Source organism: Cherax quadricarinatus, chromosome 23, assembly GCF_038502225.1.
Source record: "Cherax quadricarinatus isolate ZL_2023a chromosome 23, ASM3850222v1, whole genome shotgun sequence".
Classification (NCBI taxonomy): Eukaryota; Metazoa; Arthropoda; class Malacostraca; order Decapoda; family Parastacidae; genus Cherax; species Cherax quadricarinatus.
The window spans coordinates 37,959,485-37,981,724 of record NC_091314.1 but is presented as its reverse complement, the minus strand read 5'-3'; the positions used below and the strand labels follow the sequence as shown (position 1 = coordinate 37,981,724).

At 43.5% G+C, this 22,240-nt stretch overlaps 1 protein-coding gene across 1 annotated transcript; it reads left to right on the top strand.

Moving 5' to 3' along the window:
* The first annotated feature begins 338 nt into the window (after positions 1-338).
* Positions 339-1,486, top strand: LOC128686320 (uncharacterized). Its single transcript, XM_053773156.2, has 3 exons — positions 339-477; positions 734-879; positions 975-1,486. The coding sequence occupies exons 1-3, from the start codon at positions 447-449 to the stop codon at positions 1,386-1,388; spliced, it is 591 nt and encodes a 196-aa protein (XP_053629131.1). The 5' UTR covers positions 339-446; the 3' UTR covers positions 1,389-1,486.
* Positions 1,487-22,240: the final 20,754 nt, after the last annotated feature.

Below are 22,240 nucleotides of genomic sequence, written 5' to 3'. Positions count from 1 at the left end.
GCATAAATTTAAAAAAATTTTTTAAACTAAATAAAATTAAATATTTATATCGTTTATCCGACAGAACACAAAGTGATTTTTCACTCACTTGCGGTCTATATGTTATGATGTTTATTCATAAAGCAAGCCTTGTGGGATTAGAAAGAGCTTTATATTTTTTTAAAAAAAATTTCTCGGAAAAATCGCTTTTTATCAATGACAGATTAGTGATAGCATATGCTAGAGAGAATTTTAAAATGTTACCTCCTTGTGAAAAAACATTTTGCCTAAGTAGACAAGGTTATCTTTGTGCTTCCCTCTGTGAGGAAGGTCACCTCTGACGAGAGTATCCCCCAAATACCCCTCCTGGCTGGTAAGGCCCTCTCTGAGTTGTATATAAGAGCCCGCTGAAGCTGTCTTCCCGCAAAAGATAGAGGCTGACCTCTCCATAGCCTTTTACTCTCATCATGGCGAAGGAAGCAGGCATTCTCGATTCTGGTAAGCGAGACATTTTATTTTGCTAAAAACTTCTCTTTGAATATTAACGAAACAAACGAGAGCAAGAGACTTATAATAATTTTTAAAGTTGAGTCTCTTTTTTCAACAGTTTTCACAGCACCAGTCAGAATTTGTAAAGTTTTTGATTTTATCGGCTGGTAGATTGGATACTTCTCTTTGAATATTAACGAAACAAAACGAGCGCAAGAGACTTATAATAATTTTAAAGTTGAGTCTCCTTTTTTTTCTTCAACAGTTTTCACTGGGCCAGTCAGAATTTGTAAAGTTTTGATTTTATCGGCTGGTAGATTGGAAGGGAAGGAACACACCGGCTTCAAACTCCTAAAGCGGTGTCATTGTGATGATAGCAGGAAACGCAAACATAGGCTTCCTCAGGAAAGGGTATGTCTTTTCTATGTTCCCTCCTTTGGTAGATTAGAGACGAGTCCCACTCCTTTATTTGAAAGTGATAAATATGTTCTCTTTATGACTTACAGCCTGTGGAAGATGGGATCAGTTCATCTGATATAGAGGAGCCTATGAAGAAAGAACCAGATCTCGACAACGATGAAACGCAGAGCCTTCCCTCATGTCAGTCTGATGACCTCGTTGTGGACCTCTCTACGCTCACTGCTCAATCTGATGACTCTGTTGAGGTCACTGCCGCAGCAGGTGCTGAACAAACTGGCGACCTTGAAGCGCACCCTGACGGTCAGTCGGAGAAGGAAGGGAAAACCCCCGACGTGAGAGTAAATGCTGGAGACGCAGTAAAGCCAGCAGAAGGGGTAAAGCCGGCAGAAGGGGTAAAGACGGCAGATGATGATGATGTACCTGAAAAGGAAATCATTTTCGAGCGGGAGGTTATCAATCTTACAGAAAGTGAACAGGAGGAGCGCAGTCATTCAGTCTAACCAGTAAAACTCGCACAGTTTCGCCCCTTTGCTCGCGCTAAAAAACTTTGCACAGCTTTTGCCCTTTTGTATGTGAATTAATAAAAATATTGACAAACTCTGATTTTTATTTACATATAACTATATATTACTATCTTCTCTAGTCTAAACATATATATATATATATATATATATATATATATATATATATATATATATATATATATATATATATATATAAATAATATCGCACCACTTAAGCCTCTCCCCATCTGAGAGGAAAATGTATATGTCAAAGTTCCTATAAGAGCTCTATCAGCACAAAGGTCTTCCCTAGATGGCCTCTCTCACTGCTTTAAGCCTCCCCCATCTGGAAAGATCTAGCAGCTGGCAAGAATAAACACTACCGTAGTACCCGGAAGAACCTTTTTTTTTTTTTTTTTTTGCTGAGGTACGGACGGGCGAGCAACACTCCCTCGGGGGACCAGCTAGCCATCCATTACCGCGTTCTTTAAACCCAGCAGTGTTGTTGTGAAGTAGCAACAGTCGCGTCAGTGAGTCGCAGGCCCGGGAAAGGGGGGGGGGGGACTCCCTCGGAGATGGTAAGCTTGTACCCAGTCACCTGAATCCTTTGTACTGTCTCTCCCATCTATCAGAGTGATTGAGTTTGGGGAGTCAAAAGTGATCATTACCCTACCTTCTTATAATTAGTAATTACACAGAAATAAGCCTCTCTCTCTCTCTCTATCCCCTTGGGGGATGTTTAAACATATTAAATCTTGTACCCCTGACAGCACCTGAGCTTATGAAGACCAACCCATTATCACATTCTTTTTCCACACTCATTATCCTGGGAATCTGCCCACCTGCACACCTGAATCCTTTTTTGTACTGCCTCTCCCATCTATCAGAGTGATTGAGTTTGGGGTGTCAGAAGTGATCATTACCTACCTTCCTATACTTAGTAATTACACAGAAATAAATCTCTCTATCCCCTTGGGGGGATGACTAAACATATTAAACTTGTACCCCCTGACAGCACCTGTGCTTATGCAGACCACCCATTATCACATTCTTTTCCACACTCATTATCCCGGAATCTGCCACCTGCACACCCGAATCCTTTGTTCTACTTTATGTACCTACTTATTAATGCATAGAAATAAGTCTCTCTATCCCCTTGGGCCATGATTAATCATATTAAACAATTACCCTGTCATGCAAACCCCATCATTATCGCATTTTCCATGGTCATTATCCGGCAGTGTTCCTAGATCGACCAATATATACTACTTGCTGATGTATATGCTCCTTTGGGGCAATTATATACTCGCTAATTGAATTTCCCACAGCCCAAGGGTTGGAGTTTGACAGTTCCTCTAACAAACGACCGGGGGGCAGCTGTGGGACATTGAGCTGTCATTCAAGCTAAGTACCTTTCTACAGTTCTTTAACTTGCTTGTCTCTACATGCTCCATAACCCTTACACCCATGGTGTGGGTGGTAGTCGCCCCATACCCATGGTGTGGGTCGTAGTCACTCCACACCCATGGTGTGGGTGGTAGTCACTCCATACCCATGGTGTGGGTGGTAGTCACTCCACACCCATGGTGTGGGTGGTAGTCGCCCCATACCCATGGTGTGGGTGGTAGTCACTCCACACCCATGGTGTGGGTGGTAGTCACTCCATACCCATGGTGTGGGTGGTAGTCACTCCACACCCATGGTGTGGGTGGTAGTCGCCCCATACCCATGGTGTGGGTGGTAGTCACTCCACACCCATGGTGTGGGTGGTAGTCACTCCATACCCATGGTGTGGGTGGTAGTCACTCCACGCCCATGGTGTGGGTGGTAGTCACTCCACGCCCATGGTGTGGGTGGTAGTCACTCCACACCCATGGTGTGGGTGGTAGTCGCCCCATACCCATGGTGTGGGTGGTAGTCACTCCACACCCATGGTGTGGGTGGTAGTCACTCCATACCCATGGTGTGGGTGGTAGTCACTCCACACCCATGGTGTGGGTGGTAGTCGCCCCATACCCATGGTGTGGGTGGTAGTCACTCCACACCCATGGTGTGGGTGGTAGTCACTCCACACCCATGGTGTGGGTGGTAGTCACTCCACGCCCATGGTGTGGGTGGTAGTCACTCCACACCCATGGTGTGGGTGGTAGTCACTCCACACCCATGGTGTGGGTGGTAGTCACTCCATACCCATGGTGTGGGTGGTAGTCACTCCACGCCCATGGTGTGGGTGGTAGTCACTCCACGCCCATGGTGTGGGTGGTAGTCACTCCACACCCATGGTGTGGGTGGTAGTCGCCCCATACCCATGGTGTGGGTGGTAGTCACTCCACACCCATGGTGTGGGTGGTAGTCACTCCATACCCATGGTGTGGGTGGTAGTCACTCCACGCCCATGGTGTGGGTGGTAGTCGCCCCATACCCATGGTGTGGGTGGTAGTCACTCCATACCCATGGTGTGGGTGGTAGTCACTCCATACCCATGGTGTGGGTGGTAGTCACTCCACACCCATGGTGTGGGTGGTAGTCGCCCCATACCCATGGTGTGGGTGGTAGTCACTCCACACCCATGGTGTGGGTGGTAGTCACTCCATACCCATGGTGTGGGCACAAAATGGATCCAGGGACTGGGCCGACTTTCCTTGATGACTCCCCTTGCCACAGTTCAACACAAGAGCACTAAATGTGCTTCTCTTGGATGTGTACATTTGTTTGCTGACCTGAGTTTCTGTGAATTTCACTACACAGCAGTGTAACAATGAGTGCACTGCTTCACTGGATGTAAGGCATTGACACATTCTGTGGTGGTAGTGCTATCCATGGTCGCTCTTAACAGGATGGTGATTGCAGGGTCCATGACTGTCCAGGGTACTACTCCCTATGGCCTTACATGCTTAAGGAGCACATAAGCATGTGTTGTAGAGGTCTGAGCTTCGCTCAGACCTCTACAACACAATTGTCCTCAAAGATTTGTTAAGTTATACCATGAAATTAAGGAAAGATCCTTTACTTCACCTTACGAAACAGACAAAGCAAATGTGAGAGTAATTATGGACAAGGTAGATTATAGTGGAAAAATGAACATGTTATTAGAAGACGGTGGAACTTACGTGCACGCTTAACTTCTCCTTTTATGCAGTATAATGCAGAATATCATTTACCAAACTGGGGCAGGCCAGGACTCGACCCTACGAACCTTGTACTGCCTCCAGAGACAGCACAACGTACGCATCACCTTACCACTACGCTACCGATCCTACAAAAACCAAGCACACAGCACGTAGCTATGTGTTTGCCTTGTTCTCGGACCAAGGCTAACACATAGCTACATGCTGTGTGCTTGGTTTTTGTAGGACCGGTGGCGTAATGGTAAGGTGATGCGTACGTTGTGCTGTCTCTGGAGGCAGTACAAGGTTCATAGGGTAGAGTCTTGGCCTGTCCCAGTTTAAGAACATAAGAACATAAGAGAGAAGAAACACTGCAACAGGCCTACTGACCCATGCGGAGCAGGTCCATGTCCCCTCCCCGGATTAGCCCAATGACCCACCCAGTCTGGTCAGGTCATATTCACTTAAGGAAGGAGCACGGCACCAGACCCAGTAGCACAAGCTAGTCAGGTCCAACTCACACCCACCCACTCATGTATTTATGTAACCTATTTTTAAAACTACACAACGTTTTAGCCTCAATAATTGTACTTGAGAGTTTGTTCCACTTATCCACAACTCTATTACCAAACCAGTGCTTTCCTATATCCTTCCTGAATCTGAATTTTTCCAACTTGAAACTATTGCTGCGAATCCTGTCTTGGCTGGATATTTTCAGCACGCTATTTACCCCCCCCCCTTCCCTAATTCTACGCCTTTCGAGAGAGTGCAGATTCAGGGCCCTCAGTCTATCCTGTACGTTTTCCAGAGCATTTATATCCATTCTGTAATACGGTGACCAGAACTGAGCAGCATAATCTAAATGAGGCCTAACCAAGGATATCGTAAGGGTTCTTTAATGGAGATATCGTAGGTTGAAAGTAGACACACTTGTAGGATGGTAACTATATTGTCAGACTGAGATGGTGAGGGATGGAGTCCAGCTGCCTTGCCTGTCTGCTGAATGGTCTGCCGCCGAGTGAGGCTGGGGCAGAGGTATGAGCCTACACATCTGTATCCCGTGACGTCACACAAAGCCACAGGCCTACAAGGGATCTCGTATCTAAAGCACATGGATGATACTAATATGCTATGCTATATAATACTGGGAATACAGGGATCAGCAACTATGCTGACAAGGATATATAGAGATGAAGAACAACCTGAGGACTTCTATTATTTATACTTCTAGATATGAAGCCAAGAATTCTGTTAGCTTTATTGCGAACACTGATGCACTGTTGTCTTGGTTTTAGATTACTGCTAATCAGAACTCCTAAATCCTTCACGCAATCAGTAGTATTAAGATCTACATTATTTAGTTTGGTAAATGATTTAAAATCACTTCTTTCGTGATTTCATTACTGCAGAATATGTACATTATCATGGCAGCTCTCACTCTCCTTACACTTGCCATCGTATGTACTCATTTCTCCCCCCACCCCACCCAGAAAATATTTCTGCCAATTTGTCTCTTGTTTACACAGGTCTGTTAGTGCGGTATTTTCCCGTCACTTTAGAGGCAAGAAGATATTATTTCACCTCATAATATCGACGGTGCTACTTTAGCTTGCGGTCCACCAGCTCATTTACACTTTATCGTGCGATTAGGCTAGGTTAATCCTAAACTATCCTCACCGCATGCTAAAGTGTAACTAAGTTGGTAGACCGCACGCTAAAGTAGCACTTTATCCACTCCTTGCTCATTACATTCAGTAAGTGGTAAACAGTTGGTAGGTTCTTACTGTCAGGTTGACTGTCACACTCACCTGTCCTCTCTTATACTCTCACACCACACAATATATATTCACACCGCGAGGTGTGTCTCGCTGTATACATGTTGACACTTAAGAGTTTACTTCAATCACTATTTTAACAGTTGAAGTATTCTTGACTGTTGGTGAGAGGGTTATATGTAACTTTAATAATTATGTAAGTAGTCAATTGGCTTTAAGCCTCATTAACCTTCACAAGGTTATTCTTGTATACATTCCTAGAGGACACTTCATTCCGTCTGAAAGTGTATAACAAGATTTTGTGGTCAGTTACAGTGGAAATATTGTGTTTAAGAGTGCATCTACTTTCTACTCTTCTCTTGATATATTAATGTTTCTTGTGGATTAAAACATATGGTAATTTGACTATTTTAATTTTGGATTGGGAGAGCGTTCTATGTGAAACTTGATTCTTGTAGTTTATATCGTAGTTGTGAGACGTGTTGGGACACTGATCAAATATCCTGTGTACAGTGTATACGTCACTGACCTACTGTGTTCCACTCTCCGCTTTACCAGATATTTCACACTACTCAGAATATATACTGTAGTAACCGTATATACTGTGGTAAACGCATATACGGTGATACTGTGGTGAGAGTATATGCTGTGGTTAGAGTACATAGTGTGGTAAGAGTATATAGTATGGTGAGGGTGTTGCAGGCAACAAGTACAGTTGTAAACGCTGAGGAACACCACAAGTGGGAGGTGCTGGTGGTGGACACTCAGTGAGGGTATCATGTAATGTACCCATCATGGTAGGTGCTGCTGCCCTCCTCTACTACAATACTGTCCCACCATCACCCCACCTTCCCCCACTCACTGTCTCCCTTCCTCTCTCTCTCTCTCTCTCTCTCTCTCTCTCTCTCTCTCTCTCTCTCTCTCTCTCTCTCTCTCTCTCTCTCTCTCTCTCTCTCTCTCTATCTATCTATCTATCTATCTATCTATCTATCTCTATCTCTAATTTTCACGCAGTTAAGATAAAATGTGGAAATATCCAACGTTTTGTTACGTTGAAATTCGAGCGTTGATAGTATTTAGTGAGCCGTTAATCAGACTAAGAGTCTATACTCTAAATAATTTTTTTATCCCCAAGCCACAAAATTTAGATAATTCCTGAATTTCTGATAAAATCCAAACACCACAGGATTTTGAAAAAAAAAACAATAAATGACATACTCATGTTAACTATTCTATACAGAGGGAGTATAAACACAGGGGTCATCCCACAGTCACTAGAAATAACACACGTAGCCCCACTCCATAATGGTGGCAGTAAAACAACTGTAAAGAACTGCAGACCGTTAACACTAACGTCCCACATTAGAAAAATCTTTGAAAGAGTTATTAGAAGTAAGATCGCCAATCACTTGGCGACGGGTTTAGAGCAGGTCGTTTGTGCCTCTCACAACTACTGAACCACTATGATATGGTGGAAATAAATGGTATAAAATACCGACACAATGGAAATATAAACACAAATGCAGTATAATGTGATCCTTTATTGACTACGTTTCGCCCACACAGTGGGCTTTTTCAAGTCACAAACAGAACTACCTGGGGTGGAAGGAACGCGAGTATTTATAGTCCGGTTCAGAATGCTGAGGTCAGGTGAAGAATGCTGCATCTGATGATGTACCGAGTGGGGTTATAGAGTCTAAAAACTTGGGTAGCTTGGAAAGGAGATTGGATAAGTTTGTGAGCAGACCTTCTACAGTGTTCTTATGTGGGATAGCGATGAAGAAGTTTCTTGGCAAGTGGTTCAGCTATGTTATAGAAGCCACTATTCTGGTTGAAGTTGTCGGATATAGAAATAAGTGATGATTCCAGGATTCTTCGGTATTGAGTGTTGTCTTCTGTGGCGATAAGTCTTGAGTTTCTGTAGTTTATCAAGTGGTTGTGTGAATTACGGTGTTGTACGCAGGCATTCCTTGTGTCGTCAGACCTGCTTGCGTATTGGTGTTCTGAAATACGTGTTTGGAGGTCCCTTGATGTTTCGCCCACATATAACTTGTTGTAGTCATTACAAGGGATTATGTATACCCCTGCAGAGGATGAAGGCTTGTCCTGTCTACTACTGGTGATGTCCTTGATGGTCGTGGTTGTGGAGGTAGATACTTGGAATGATGTTTTGGCAAAGATGTTGGAAACCTGTTTGGCAATGGAGTTGGTGGGAAGGACTATGTATCTCTTCTCGGCAGTGTCTTCTCTGTCTGCGTGTACTCAGAATCTGCAGCAACGAGTTCCTTGAGGAAGAATGCACTATAATTGAACAAATATTTTCTAAACTCCACTATCCTCGTCACTTCATCAGAGACTGCAGACGGCGGGCATTAAACATCTTCAACACACCCAGAGAAGACACTGCCGAGAAGAGATACATAGTCCTTCCCACCAACTCCATTGCCAAACATGTTTCCAACATCTTTGCCAAAACATCATTCCAAGTATCTACCTCCACAACCACTACCATCAAGGACATCACCAGTAGTAGACAGGACAAGCCTCCATCCTCTGCAGGGGCATACATAATCCCTTGTGTATCATCATAATCCCTTGTAATGACTGCAACAAGTTATACGTGGGCGAAACATCAAGGGACCTCCAAACACGTATTTCATAACACCAATACGCAAGCAGGTCTGACGACACAAGGAATGCCTGCGTACAACACCGTAATTCACACAACCACTTGATAAACTACAGAAACTCAAGACTTATCGCCACAGAAGACAACACTCAATACCGAAGAATCCTGGAATCATCACTTATTTCTATATCCGACAACTTCAACCAGAATAGTGGCTTCTATAACATAGCTGAACCACTTGCCAAGAAACTTCTTCATCGCTATCCCACATAAGAACACTGTAGAAGGTCTGCTCACAAACTTATCCAATCTCCTTTCCAAGCTACCCAAGTTTTTAGACTCTATAACCCCACTCGGTACATCATCAGATGCAGCATTCTTCACCTGACCTCAGCATTCTGAACCGGACTATAAATACTCGCGTTCCTTCCACCCCAGGTAGTTCTGTTTGTGACTTGAAAAAGCCCACTGTGTGGGCGAAACGCAGTCAATAAAGGATCACATTATACTGCATTTGTGTTTATATTTCCACTATGATATGGTCTTGGATGCTCTGAAGGACAAACAGAATGCAGATGTAGTATACACAGATTTTGCGAAAGCCTTCGACGAGTGTGACCACAGTGTAACAGCACACAAACTGCGTGATAAAGGAATATCAGGAAAAGTTTTTAGGTGAGTTTATAACTTCCTAACAAATAGAACACAAAGAGTAATAGTAAATAGAGTAAAGTCAGCAGAGGCTACAGTGAAAAACTCTGTTCCACAAGGAACAGTACTCGCTCCCATCTTTTTCCTCATTCTCATTTGTAGATGAATGGTTCAGAGAACCGACATGTTGATAAATTAGACACATGTGCAACTCTTGGGTATCTTTATTGAGGAAACGTTTCGCCACACAGAGGCTTCATCAGTCCATACAAAGGAGAATCTTGAAGAACAGGAGGAGAATGAGGTAATCAGTCCCTCAACCTTGAGTCGATGTGGTCAGTCCATCAATCTTGATTGTTGGACTGACCACATCGACTCAAGGTTGAGGGATTGATTACCTCATTCTCCTCCTGTTCTTCAAGATTCTCCTTTGTATGGACTGATGAAGCCACTGTGTGGCGAAACGTTTCCTCAATAAAGATACCCAAGAGTTGCACATGTGTCTAATTTATCAACATGTCGGCTCTCTGAACCATTCATCTACAAAGAATAGAGTTTGTTTAAATCCTCCCGAAGCTCCATAACATCTACGTTTGAATCAATTATCCTACCTATCTTTGTGTCATCGGCGAATTTGCTCATATCACTAGTAATTCCCTCATCAAGATCATTGATATATATTATAAACAACAACGGGCCCAAGACTGATCCCTGTGGAACGCCACTTGTTACAGATCCCCACTCGGATTTAACCCCATTTATGGACACTCTCTGCTTCCTGTCAGTGAGCCATGACTCGATCCACGAGAGCACTTTTCCCCCAATGCCATGAGCTGCCACTTTCTTTAACAGTCTATGGTGCGGAACTCTATCAAAAGCCTTACTAAAATCTAAGTAAATAATATCAAATTCTTTATCGTGGTCAACAGCCTCAAAAGCTTTACTGAAGAAAGTTAATAAATTAGTTAGACAAGACCGGCCTCTTGTGAATCCATGCTGAGTATCATTAATCAAGCTATGCTTATCGAGATGGCTTCTTATAATCTCAGCTATAATTGACTCTAGTAATTTGCCTACAATTGAGGTCAGGCTTATTGGGCGGTAATTTGACGGTATCGACTTGTCCCGTTTTAAAAATAGGAATTACATTAGCCATCTTCCACATATCAGACACTACACCTGTTTGAAGAGATAAATTAAAAATATTAGTTAATGGTTCACAGAGTTCCATTTTGCATTCCTTAAGAACCCTTGAAAAAACCTCTTCAGGACCCGGCGACTTATTTTGCTTCAGTCTGTCTATCTGCTTCACAACCATTTCACTAGTGACTGTGATGTTACATAATTTATCTTCTTCTAGCCCACTATAAAAATTAATTACTGGAATATTATTAGTGTCTTCCTGTGTAAAAACTGAGAGAAAATAATTATTTAAAATCGAGCACATTTCATTCTCTTTGTCAGTAAGGTGCCCATAGTTATTTTTAAGGGGACCTATCTTATCTCTAACTTTTGTTCTATAGATCTGGAAAAAACTTTTTGGGTTAGTTTTAGAATCCTTAGCAACTTTAATTTCATAGTCCCTTTTAGCTTTTCTTATCCCCTTTTTAATGTCCCTCTTAATGTCAATATACTGATTCATAAGATGACCCTCGCCTCTTTTGATACGCCTATAAATTCCTTTCTTATGCCCTAGTAGATATTTGAGCCTATTATTCATCCATTTTGGGTCATTTCTATTTGATCTAATTTCTTTATAAGGGATAAACGTACTTTGAGCAGCATGTATTGTGTTCAGAAAACTGTCATATTGATAGCTCTCTTCGTTACCCCAGTCAACAGATGATAAGTGTTCTCTAAGCCCATTGTAATCTGCTAAGCGAAAATCTGGGACTGTTACTGAGTTATCGCTACTATCGTACTTCCATTCAATGCTAAATGTAATTGATTTGTGGTCGCTAGCACCCAGTTCCTCTGAAATTTCTAAATTATTAGCAAGGGATTCATTGTTTGCCATAACTAAGTCAAGCAGGTTATTTCCCCTAATAGACAAATTCCAATTACTTCGCTGTGGAAGACTCAAGGAAATAAAAACTGAATCACAGTATAAAACAAATTCCAGCCACACAATGGAGTGAAAAACTAATGTAAAGGACCTGGGAGTGATAGTGTCAGAGAATCTCACGTTCAAAGATCACAACAATATCTCTACCGCATCTGCTAGGAAAATGATAGGATGGATGATGGGAACCTTCAAAACTAGGGATGTCAAGCCAGTGATGATTCTCTTCAAATCGCTTGTTTTCTCTAGGCTGGAATATTGCTGTAAACTAAAGGCTCCTTTCAAGTTTTTCTTAGTTTAATATGTTTATTATGCACCCCATACCCATCCTGTGGGTGGTAGTCAAAGGATTACAGAGGTACATAATTGGTCCAGGGACTGGACTCCAAAGTTTTGATAGCTGAGCAAGTTACAGAGGTAATGAACTCACAATTTACAAAGGTAATGAACTCACAATTTACAATGGTAATGAACTCCAGGTAGGTCTGGTCACAATTTCAAGGCAGGTGAAATTGCTGACCTGAAGAACATACAGAGAACTTCCACTGCACGTACAAATACAATAAAGTACCTGAATTACTGGAAACGGCTGAAGTCCCTTGACCTGCACTCCTTGGAACACAGGCGAGAAAGACACATCATACAGTACACTTGGAAAATTCTAGAGGAAATAGTCCCAAATCTGCACACGAAATCACTTCCTCGAAAATTAAAAGACTCAGCAGGTGGTGGAACATCCCTCCAGTGAAAGGCAGGAACGCTGTGAGTACACTAAGAGACAACACAATAAGCGTCAGGGGCCCAAGACTGTTCATCTGCCTCCCACCATACATAAAGTGGATTACCAATAGACCTATGGCTGTCTTCAAGAGGGGGCTAAAGAGATACCTAAAGTCAGTACCTGACCAACCAGGTTGTGGTTCGTACATCGATTTGTGTGAGGCCGGCAGTAACAGCCTCGTTGATCAGCCCCTGATCCACTACGAGACCTGAGGGCGTTGACACCGAGAACTCCAGGTAAGGACCGAAATTGTTGACACTCACCATCAACAGTCAGAACAATGATACTCTTTAATTAAATGAAGTTAAGTCAGCCATTAACTACAAAGATGTCAGCAGAGTGTCAGGCTTCAGTGTCAGGCTTCAGTGTCAGGCTTCAGTGTCAAGCTTCAGTGTCAGGCTTCAGTGTCAGGCTTCAGTGTCAGACTTCAGTGTCAGGTTTCAGTGTCAGACTTCAGTGTCAGGCTTCAATGTCAGGCTTCAGTGTCAGGCTTCAGTGTCAGGCTTCAGTGTCAGGCTTCAGTGTCAGACTTCAGTGTCAGGCTTCAGTGTCAGGCTTCAGAGTCAGGCATCAGTGTCAGGTTTCAGTGTCAGGCTTCAGTGTCAGCCTTCAGTGTCAGGTTTCAGTGTCAGGCTTCAGTGTCAGCCTTCAGTGTCAGGCTTCAGTGTCAGGCTTCAGTGTCAGGCTTCAGTGTCAGGCTTCAGTGTCAGGCTTCAGTGTCAGGCTTCAGTGTCAGGCTTCAGTGTCAGGCTTCAGTGTCAGGCTTCAGTGTCAGATTTCAGTGTCAGGCTTCAGTGTCAGGCTTCAGTGTCAGACTTCAGTGTCAGGCTTCAGTGTCAGGCTTCAGTGTCAGGCTTCAGTGTCAGGCTTCAGTGTCAGGCTTCAGTGTCAGGCTTCAGTGTCAGGCTTCAGTGTCAGGCTTCAGTGTCAGGCTTCAGTGTCAGGCTTCAGTGTCAGGCTTCAGTGTCAGCCTTCAGTATCAGGCTTCAGTGTCAGGCTTCAGTGTCAGGCTTCAGTGTCAGGCCTCAGTGTCAGGCTTCAGTGTCAGGCTTCAGTGTCAGACTTCAGTGTCAGGCTTCAGTGTCAGGCTTCAGTGTCAGGCTTCAGTGTCAGGCTTCAGTGTCAGATTTCAGTGTCAGGCTTCAGTGTCAGGCTTCAGTGTCAGGCTTCAGTGTCAGACTTCAGTGTCAGACTTCAGTGTCAGGCTTCAGTGTCAGGCTTCAGTGTCAGACTTCAGTGTCAGGCTTCAGTGTCAGGCTTCAGTGTCAGACTTCAGTGTCAGGCTTCAGTGTCAGACTTCAGTGTCAGGCTTCAGTGTCCAGTGCCAACTATGACACTCTAAGCCGGTCAAGACTTATAAACTAACATAGTCAAGAATGACTTTCAACTTGGTGGTCAAATTATAATAAATAGTAACAGAAAACATGTGATGTCACACTGGTAAATTATGAACCAATATAAACATGTGATGTCACACTGGTAAATTATGAACCAATATAAACATGTGATGTCACACTGGTAAATTATGAACCAATATAAACATGTGATGTCACACTGGTAAATTATGAACCAATATAAACATGTGATGTCACACTGGTAAATTATGAACCAATATAAACATGTGATGTCACACTGGTAAATTATGAACCAATATAAACATGTGATGTCACACTGGTAAATTATGAACCAATATAAACATGTGATGTCACACTGGTAAATTATGAACCAATATAAACATGTGATGTCACACTGGTAAATTATGAACCAATATAAACATGTGATGTCACACTGGTAAATTATGAACCAATATAAACATGTGATGTCACACTGGTAAATTATGAACCAATATAAACATGTGATGGTAAATTATCACACTGGTAAATTATGAACCAATATAAACATGTCACACTGATGAACCAATATAAACATGTGATGTCACATTGGTAAATTATGAACCAATATAAACATGTGATGTCACACTGGTAAATTATGAACCAATATAAACATGTGATGTCACCTGGTAAATTAAACATGTGATGTCACACTGGTAAATTATGAAATATAAACATGTGATGTCACACTGGTAAATTATGAACCAATATAAACATGTGATGTCACACTGAACCAATATAAACATGTGATGTCACACTGGTAAATTATGAACCAATATAAACAATGTACTGGTAAATTATGAACCAATATAAACATGTGATGACCCAATATAAACATGTGATGTCACACCAATATAAACATGTGATGTCACACTGGTAAATTATGAACCAATATAAACATGTGATGTCACACTGGTAAATTATGAACCAATATAAACATGTGATGTCACACTGGTAAATTATGAACCAATATAAACATGTGATGTCACACTGGTAAATTATGAACCAATATAAACATGTGATGTCACACTGGTAAATTATGAACCAATATAAACATGTGATGTCACACTGGTAAATTATGAACCAATATAAACATGTGATGTCACACTGGTAAATTATGAACCAATATAAACATGTGATGTCACACTGGTAAATTATGAACCAATATAAACATGTGATGTCACACTGGTAAATTATGAACCAATATAAACATGTGATGTCACACTTTATTATTAATGTAATTACTTAGATATCAAAACTTTGGGAAGCAGTTCTTGGACCCATTATGTGCCTTTGTAACCTTTGACCTGTCCCCCACACCATGGGTATGTGGTGTCTGTCACCCACACCATGGGTATGTGGTGTATACCACCCACACCATGGGTATGTGGTGTCTGTCACCCACACCATGGGTATGTGGTGTCTGCCACCCACACCATGGGTATGTGGTGTCTGTCCCCCACACCATGGGTATGTGGTGTATACCACCCACACCATGGGTATGTGGTGTCTACCACCCACACCATGGGTCTGTGGTGTCTGCCACCCACACCATGGGTATGTGGTGTCTACCACCCACACCATGGGTCTGTGGTGTCTGCCACCCACACCATGGGTATGTGGTGTCTACCACCCACACCATGGGTCTGTGGTGTATACCACCCACACCATGGGTATGTGGTGTCTGCCACCCACACCATGGGTATGTGGTGTCTACCACCCACACCATGGGTATGTGGTGTCTGCCACCCACACCATGGGTATGTGGTGTCTACCACCCACACCATGGGTATGTGGCGTCTACCACCCACACCATGGGTATGTGGTGTCTGCCACCCACACCATGGATATGTGGTGTCTACCACCCACACCATGGGTGCCACCCACACCATGGGTATGTGGTGTCTGCCACCCACACCATGGGTCTGTGGTGTCTACCACCCACACCATGGGTATGTGGTGTCTACCACCCACACCATGGGTATGTGGTGTCTACCACCCACACCATGGGTATGTGGTGTCTACCACCCACACCATGGGTATGTGGTGTCTACCACCCACACCATGGGTATGTGGTGTCTACCACCCACACCATGGGTATGTGGTGTCTACCACCCACACCATGGGTATGTGGTGTCTACCACCCACACCATGGGTCTGTGGTGTCTACCACCCACACCATGGGTATGTGGTGCATAATAAAGATATTAAAGCACCTAAGCATGACCGCCGGTCAGTGTTACCTAATTAATTAATAATTAATCACTAAAGCTACAAAACTAACTCAGAAAAGCACATTTTTTAAGTACAGAGGAATCAAAGCTGAATATTTCACCTACACGACCAGCACATACTACTCTAATATTAGTTTTTAAAGGGAGAGGGGTAAGCCAGTGAAAGGCCTCTGTCAGATTACCAAAACTCTAACGGCGGATCATCACCTGACAAAGACCCACGTCAGGGAACACTTGCCCAGTTTCCTGATAAATCTTGCCTAACTTAACACCATATAACAGGATCTTCCTGACTGCTGAGCCACACACACTACAACGTAAATATTCACTTGTTTTTCTTCTGTAATTTCAGATTATTAGTTTTCTGGTCCCTTGTTTATATCATGGCCAGCCAGCCGCTTAAGATACTCAGGGGACGACCTCGAGTATACCTGGAGGGTGTTCCCAGGGTCAACGTTCCCTCGGACCGGTCCATGACCAGGCCTTGCGGTGGATCAGGGTCTGATCAACCAGGCTGTTACTGCTGGAAACGCGCAAACCGACATACGAACCACAGCCCGGATGATCAGGTACTGACTTTAGTTGCCTGTCCAGCTCTCTCTTGAAGACAGCCAAGGGTCTATTAGTAATCCCCCGACCAGCCGGGCTGTGGCTCGTACGTTGGTTTGCGTGCAGCCAGCAGTAACAGCCTGGTTGATCAGGCTCTGATCCACCAGGAGGCCTGGTCACAGACCGGGCTGCGGGGGCGTTGATCCCCGGAACTCTCTCCAGGTAAACTCCAGGTATATATATGCTTGGAGGCAGCTGAACAGTCTTGGGCCCCTGACACTTATTGTGTTGTCTCTTAGTGTAATCGTGGCGCCCCTGCTTTTCATTGAGGGGATGCTGCATCACTTGTCCAGTATTTTGCTTTCATAGGGAGTGATTTCCGTGTGCAGATTTGAGACTAGTCCCTCTAGGATTTTCCAAGTGTATATTATAATGTATCTTTCTCGCCTGCATTCCAAGAAGTACAGGTCAAGGGACTTCAACCGTTTCCAGTAATTTAGGTGCTGTATTGTACTAAAATGTGCAGTGAAAATTCTCTGTATATTCTCCAGGTCTACGTTTCGCCAGCCTTGAAAGGGGCAGTTAGTGTACAGCAATATTCCAGCCTTGAGAAAACAAGCGATTTTGAAGAGAATCTTCAGTGAATTGACATTTCATTAATTATCCTGTCATTTTCCTAGCAGATGTGGTAGATACATTGTTGTGATATTTGAAAGTGAGATTCTCTGACATTATCACTCCCAGGTCTTTCACAATAGTTTCTCGTTTTACTGTGTAGTTGGAATTTGTTTTATACTCTGATGTAGTTTTTATTTCTTCAAGTTTTTCATAACAGAGTAATTCAAATTTGCCTTCACTAAACTTCATATAGTTTTCTGACGACCATTTAAAGACTTTGTTAATGTCCACTTGTAGATTTGCAGTGTCCTCGATGGATGACACTGTAATGTAAATACTAGTATCATCAGCACACGGTGCTGTGGCTTACATCTCTGTTTGTGAGAGTTATGAGGATGAGGAACAGGATGGGAGCGAGTACTGTACCTTCTGAAACAGCTTTTCACTGTAGCCTCTGCTGACTTTACTCTATTTACTATTACTCTTTGTGTTCTATTTGTTAAGAAGTTATAGATCCATCTACCAACTTTTCCTGTTATTCCTTTATCACGAATTTTGAGTGCTATTACACCACGATCACACTTGTCGAAGGCTTTTGGAAAGTCTATGTATACTACATCTGCATTTTGTTTTTGTCCTCCAGTGCATCCAGGACCATGTCATAATGGTCCAGTAGCTGTAAGAGGTAGGAGTGACCTGCTCTAAACCCGTGTTGCCGTGGGTTATGTAACTGATGGGTATCTAGGTGGTTGGCGATCTTGCTTCTTAGAACCCTTTCAAAAAATTTTCTGATGTGGGACGTTAGTGCTATCGGCCTGTAAGTCTTTGCAATTGCTTTACTGCCAACTTTGTTGAGTGAGGATAATTATAATTACAGCTATAATCGTTCGAGAGGAAGCCTCGCAGGTATAGGGTTGATGTGTTCGCAGGAGCATAACCTTAAGGCGGCACGAGATCTTGAGATCTCAGGTTAATTGGCATATGTGTTGCTTACTGTACTACTGTACATTACAAGGGTGGCATGGCCCTTCTTGGTGGGGGCGTTATGCCCATTTGCGTACCATCATAGTGAAAATCGTTGCAATGGTCGCATTATATGTATGGGTGGAGCGTGGCAATATTGTCCCGTGTCTCTCATGTGTGTCTGCGCCAGTGGAAGTCGATGTGGGGGCTAAAAATAATTTTATTAATTAAGGAAGATTTAGTATTTTTTTTAAGATCATTATGAGTCTTGGCCTTTGTGAAAGGGGAATGAACTTTTGTTGTTTGGAAGAATGTCGCATTGAGAGGGGCGGGGCATTAGTCCCCCAGTTTTGAGTTGTTGCATGACAGGGGCGTTATCAGCCCATACCTATGTGAGGAGGAATTATGGTGCCAAACTGGACAGAATTTATGTTAAATCATCTATAACTGTCTGTTCAGTATGTACCGTGACAGTTTTTTATTGTTTTTGCAGATCGTGAGGCAGTTCTCACAGACGTGGGTTGAAATTCATTGGCGGTGCGTCACAGAGGTTCCTGGAAATTGAATACTAGTGTTTGAGAGGAAAAAAGCAGTAGCGAGATTTGAGGAATTGTGGGAGGTAAACAAATACTTGGGAAGTGAGAAGAGGTTTGTGTGTTGGTGGGAAGGTAGGAGGCTTAATTATATGGGATGAGGATTATTAAATTATTATGAGGATAGATTGCACCGTTGTTACAGTAAAGGGGTAGCTCAGGGGAGAGTATCACATGGATGATATAGAGGGTTTGAAGCTTTTGATCCAGGGTTTGTATAATGAGAAGAATGACGCAGTGTGTATAGGAGGCGGCGGAGGTGTTATGGAAAGATAAACCATCTGTATGTTAAGTTTACAGGAACAGCGGAGGCAGGTGACTACTGTTTCATGTCTAGAGGTACATTGTAAAATAGGAAGCTTCAGGGAACGCGATGAGTGCTTGTGGACAAGTGGTATGAGAAGCACTGTATTGGGAGAAGAGGGTGGAGGCGGTGGGGGGGGGAGGATAACCTGGCTGTCCGACTTTGTAGTTAGTTTAATATGTTTATTATGCACACCATACCCATCCTGTGGGCGGTAGTCAAAGATTACAGAGGCACATAATGGGTTCAGGGACTGGACCCCATAGTTTTAATAGCTGAACAAGTTACAAAGGTAATGAACTCCAGGTAGATCTGGTCACAGTCATGACAAGTTACAAAGGTAATTACAGATTACAGAGTTTGCAAGGTGATTCGTTGTAATCTCAAGAAGAAAGATAGAACAGCGTTAGGGGGACTTATTGTGGAGGAAGAAGTTTGTTGGGTAATATCAACAATGGCTAAGTATAAATCCCCGTGTCTTGATAGGATACCAGTTGAATTTTATGTCAAGCATTGGGAGTTATGTACTAGCATGAAAGAGCAGGGTAGGTTGGGCCCTGTTCAGTCACGGGCAGTCAGTTGTGCTCGTCCCGAAGGGTAAGTTGCAGGCAGGGAGTCGTGATTATCGTTTTTTTTTTTTTTTTTTTTACTTTTGTATTCTGATTATAAACTCTGCTAAGTTGTTGGGGGGAACAAATAGTGCGTGGTTGTTCGTGTTGTCTCACCCAGCCAGTATGATATTCCGGGAAGATCCGTGTTAGCCGGTCATGTCATTATTAGTAACAATGGTAGATTTCATGATTTTGTGCATGTAATGCCGGAAAGAGGGAAGAAGAGTGCTTTATTCTCCCTTGACTGGAAAGGAGAATTTGATTCCGTGGAGAGCGGAATAACAGAAAAAGGCACAATACAGTGACTGGAACGATACACAAATAACCCGCACATAGAAGAGAAGAGCTTACGACGACGTTTCGGTCCGACTTTGGACCATTTACAAAGTTACACTATTACTACCACCACTACCTCTTCCTGCCTATATATACCCGTCCTGCTCCACTTCTCGTTAGTGTGACTTTGTAAATGGTCCAAGTCGGACCGAAACGTCGCCGTAAGCTCCCCTCTTCTATGTGCGGGTTATTTGAGAGCGGAATATGAGCAGTATCTTCCTGAGGCAGGGGTTTGAGGAGTAAAGTGTGAAGTGGGTAGCAATGTTGTATAATAGAGCAGTGGCTAGAATCCAAGTTAATGGTACATTAGGTGGGGTTGTACCCATGTGCAGAGATTTACAACATGGTTGTCCATTGTCTCATGCTTTTTGCATGTATGCAAGACCCATTCTAGGCTTCTGAGGGACAGACTTTCTGGTGGGGTGACGAGAGTAGGAGGGAGAATTTTTCCAGCGATTTTGAGGTATGTAGACGATACTACGTTACTGGTGACTGAACACATGAGACTTGAAGTACTTGAAGGGGTGGTAGGGATGTTTGGGAAGGAGTCAGGGATGATCGCGAATGTTGATAAATCTAAAATCTTGGGTCTTGGGGAGTGGGTTAATCATAGGGAATGGAGAAGAAGGATCAGCACGCAGGTGGAAGGGTTTTTAAAGATTTGTGGGATTCTGTACACAAGCGACAGAGAGGTGGCGAGGGTAGTACATTTTGAAAGGGTGCAATGTAGTACATTTAGCCGCTTAGAAGGTGCCCTTCCTTATCACTTAGCAACCTTACAAAGGGTCATTACTGTGAATGCCCTTCTGTACAGTCATTTTTGTTATGTCGCTAATGTTAACTAATGTTGTGATGTGTACGATTCAAAGTAGGATGTTCCAGTTTATGTGGTCTTCTAAGTGTGAATGAATGAGAAGGGAAGCGGTGACATTGCCGGTGAGAAGAGGTGGGTTGGTCCTATTGGATCTACGAAAGTGTGTGTTGTGTGCTTATGTAATGATGCATGTATGGTGTGCTAAGTAATACTTCCAGGGAAATAGATCTGGGAGGCAGTTTGTGGTTGTTGAGGGTGATGATGTAGATGGAGGAGCCGGAAATATTAAGATTAGGGTTTTACATGATCTTTTGACAGTGGATATAAGTGCTCCAATGGTATCGTTATGTCCTTTGTAGGACTTCGGGTGCATTAGGGGGGGGGTCTTTAGATTGCGAATCCCTCCGATGGAACGCGAAGCCACGTATAAGTTACTGTATGACATTCTCCCAGCTAGAGCGTTATTGTTGTTGTTGTTGTTGTTGTATGGGAAGGTAGTTGGTGATGGATGCTGTGGAGCCTGTGTGGAAGCTGACACAGCGTGGACGTCATGAAGGGTTGCGGACATGGCTGCCTCCGCTGGAAGTTGGGAAGTGTCAGTGTTAAGGGCGTTGAGCTTGGACTTCGGAGGGTTATCTCAACAGTTCCGTGGCTTGGTAGGCAATGATCTCGCTTCACACACTGAGTGTCCGTGGTTCACTCCCCGGCATGGGCATGTTTCCTTACACCTATTTTCCCTGTTTGCCTGGCAGTAAGCTAGGTACCTGGGTGTTAGTTATCTTTTACCTGCTGGCCCCCTATTCACCTAGCAGTAAGTAGGTACCTGAGTGTTAGTTATCTTACACCTGCTGTTCCTATTCATCTAGCAATAAATAGGTACGTGGGTGTTAGTTATCTTAAACCTGCTGCTTCTATTCACTCAAGCAGTAAGTAGGTGCCTGGGTGTTAGTTATCTTACACCTGATGGCCCTGTTCACCTAGCAGTAAATAGGTACCTGGATGTTAGTCATCTAGCACCTGCTGCCCTTGTTTACCTAGCAGCAAGTAGGTACTTGGGTGCTAATCGACTGTTTTGAGTAGCATCCCGGGAAGACGAGATTAATTTAGGCTGCTAGAAGTACTCAGGAGTCTGTGTTTGTACTTAGTTTTATATCTTTATTATGTACCCCATACCCAACCTGTGGGCAGTACTCACCCCATACCCAACCTGTGGGCAGTATTCACCCCATACCCAACCTGTGGGCAGTAGTCACCCCATACCCAACCTGTGGGCAGTAGTCACCCCATACCCAACCTGTGGGCAGTAGTCACCCCATACCCAACCTGTGGGCAGTAGTCACCCCATACCCAACCTGTGGGTGGTAGTCACCCCATACCCAACCTGTGGGTGGTAGTCACCCCATACCCAACCTGTGGGCGGTAGTCACCCCA

Bases quoted from the DNA above. Each gene is read 5' to 3' on its own strand.
- LOC128686320 (XM_053773156.2), top strand. From the start codon at position 447: ATGGCGAAGGAAGCAGGCATTCTCGATTCTG. The intron at 478-733 runs GTAAGCGAGACA...TTTCTTCAACAG, and splicing joins AGCAGGCATTCTCGATTCTG to TTTTCACTGGGCCAGTCAGA. The intron at 880-974 runs GTATGTCTTTTC...TATGACTTACAG, and splicing joins ATAGGCTTCCTCAGGAAAGG to CCTGTGGAAGATGGGATCAG.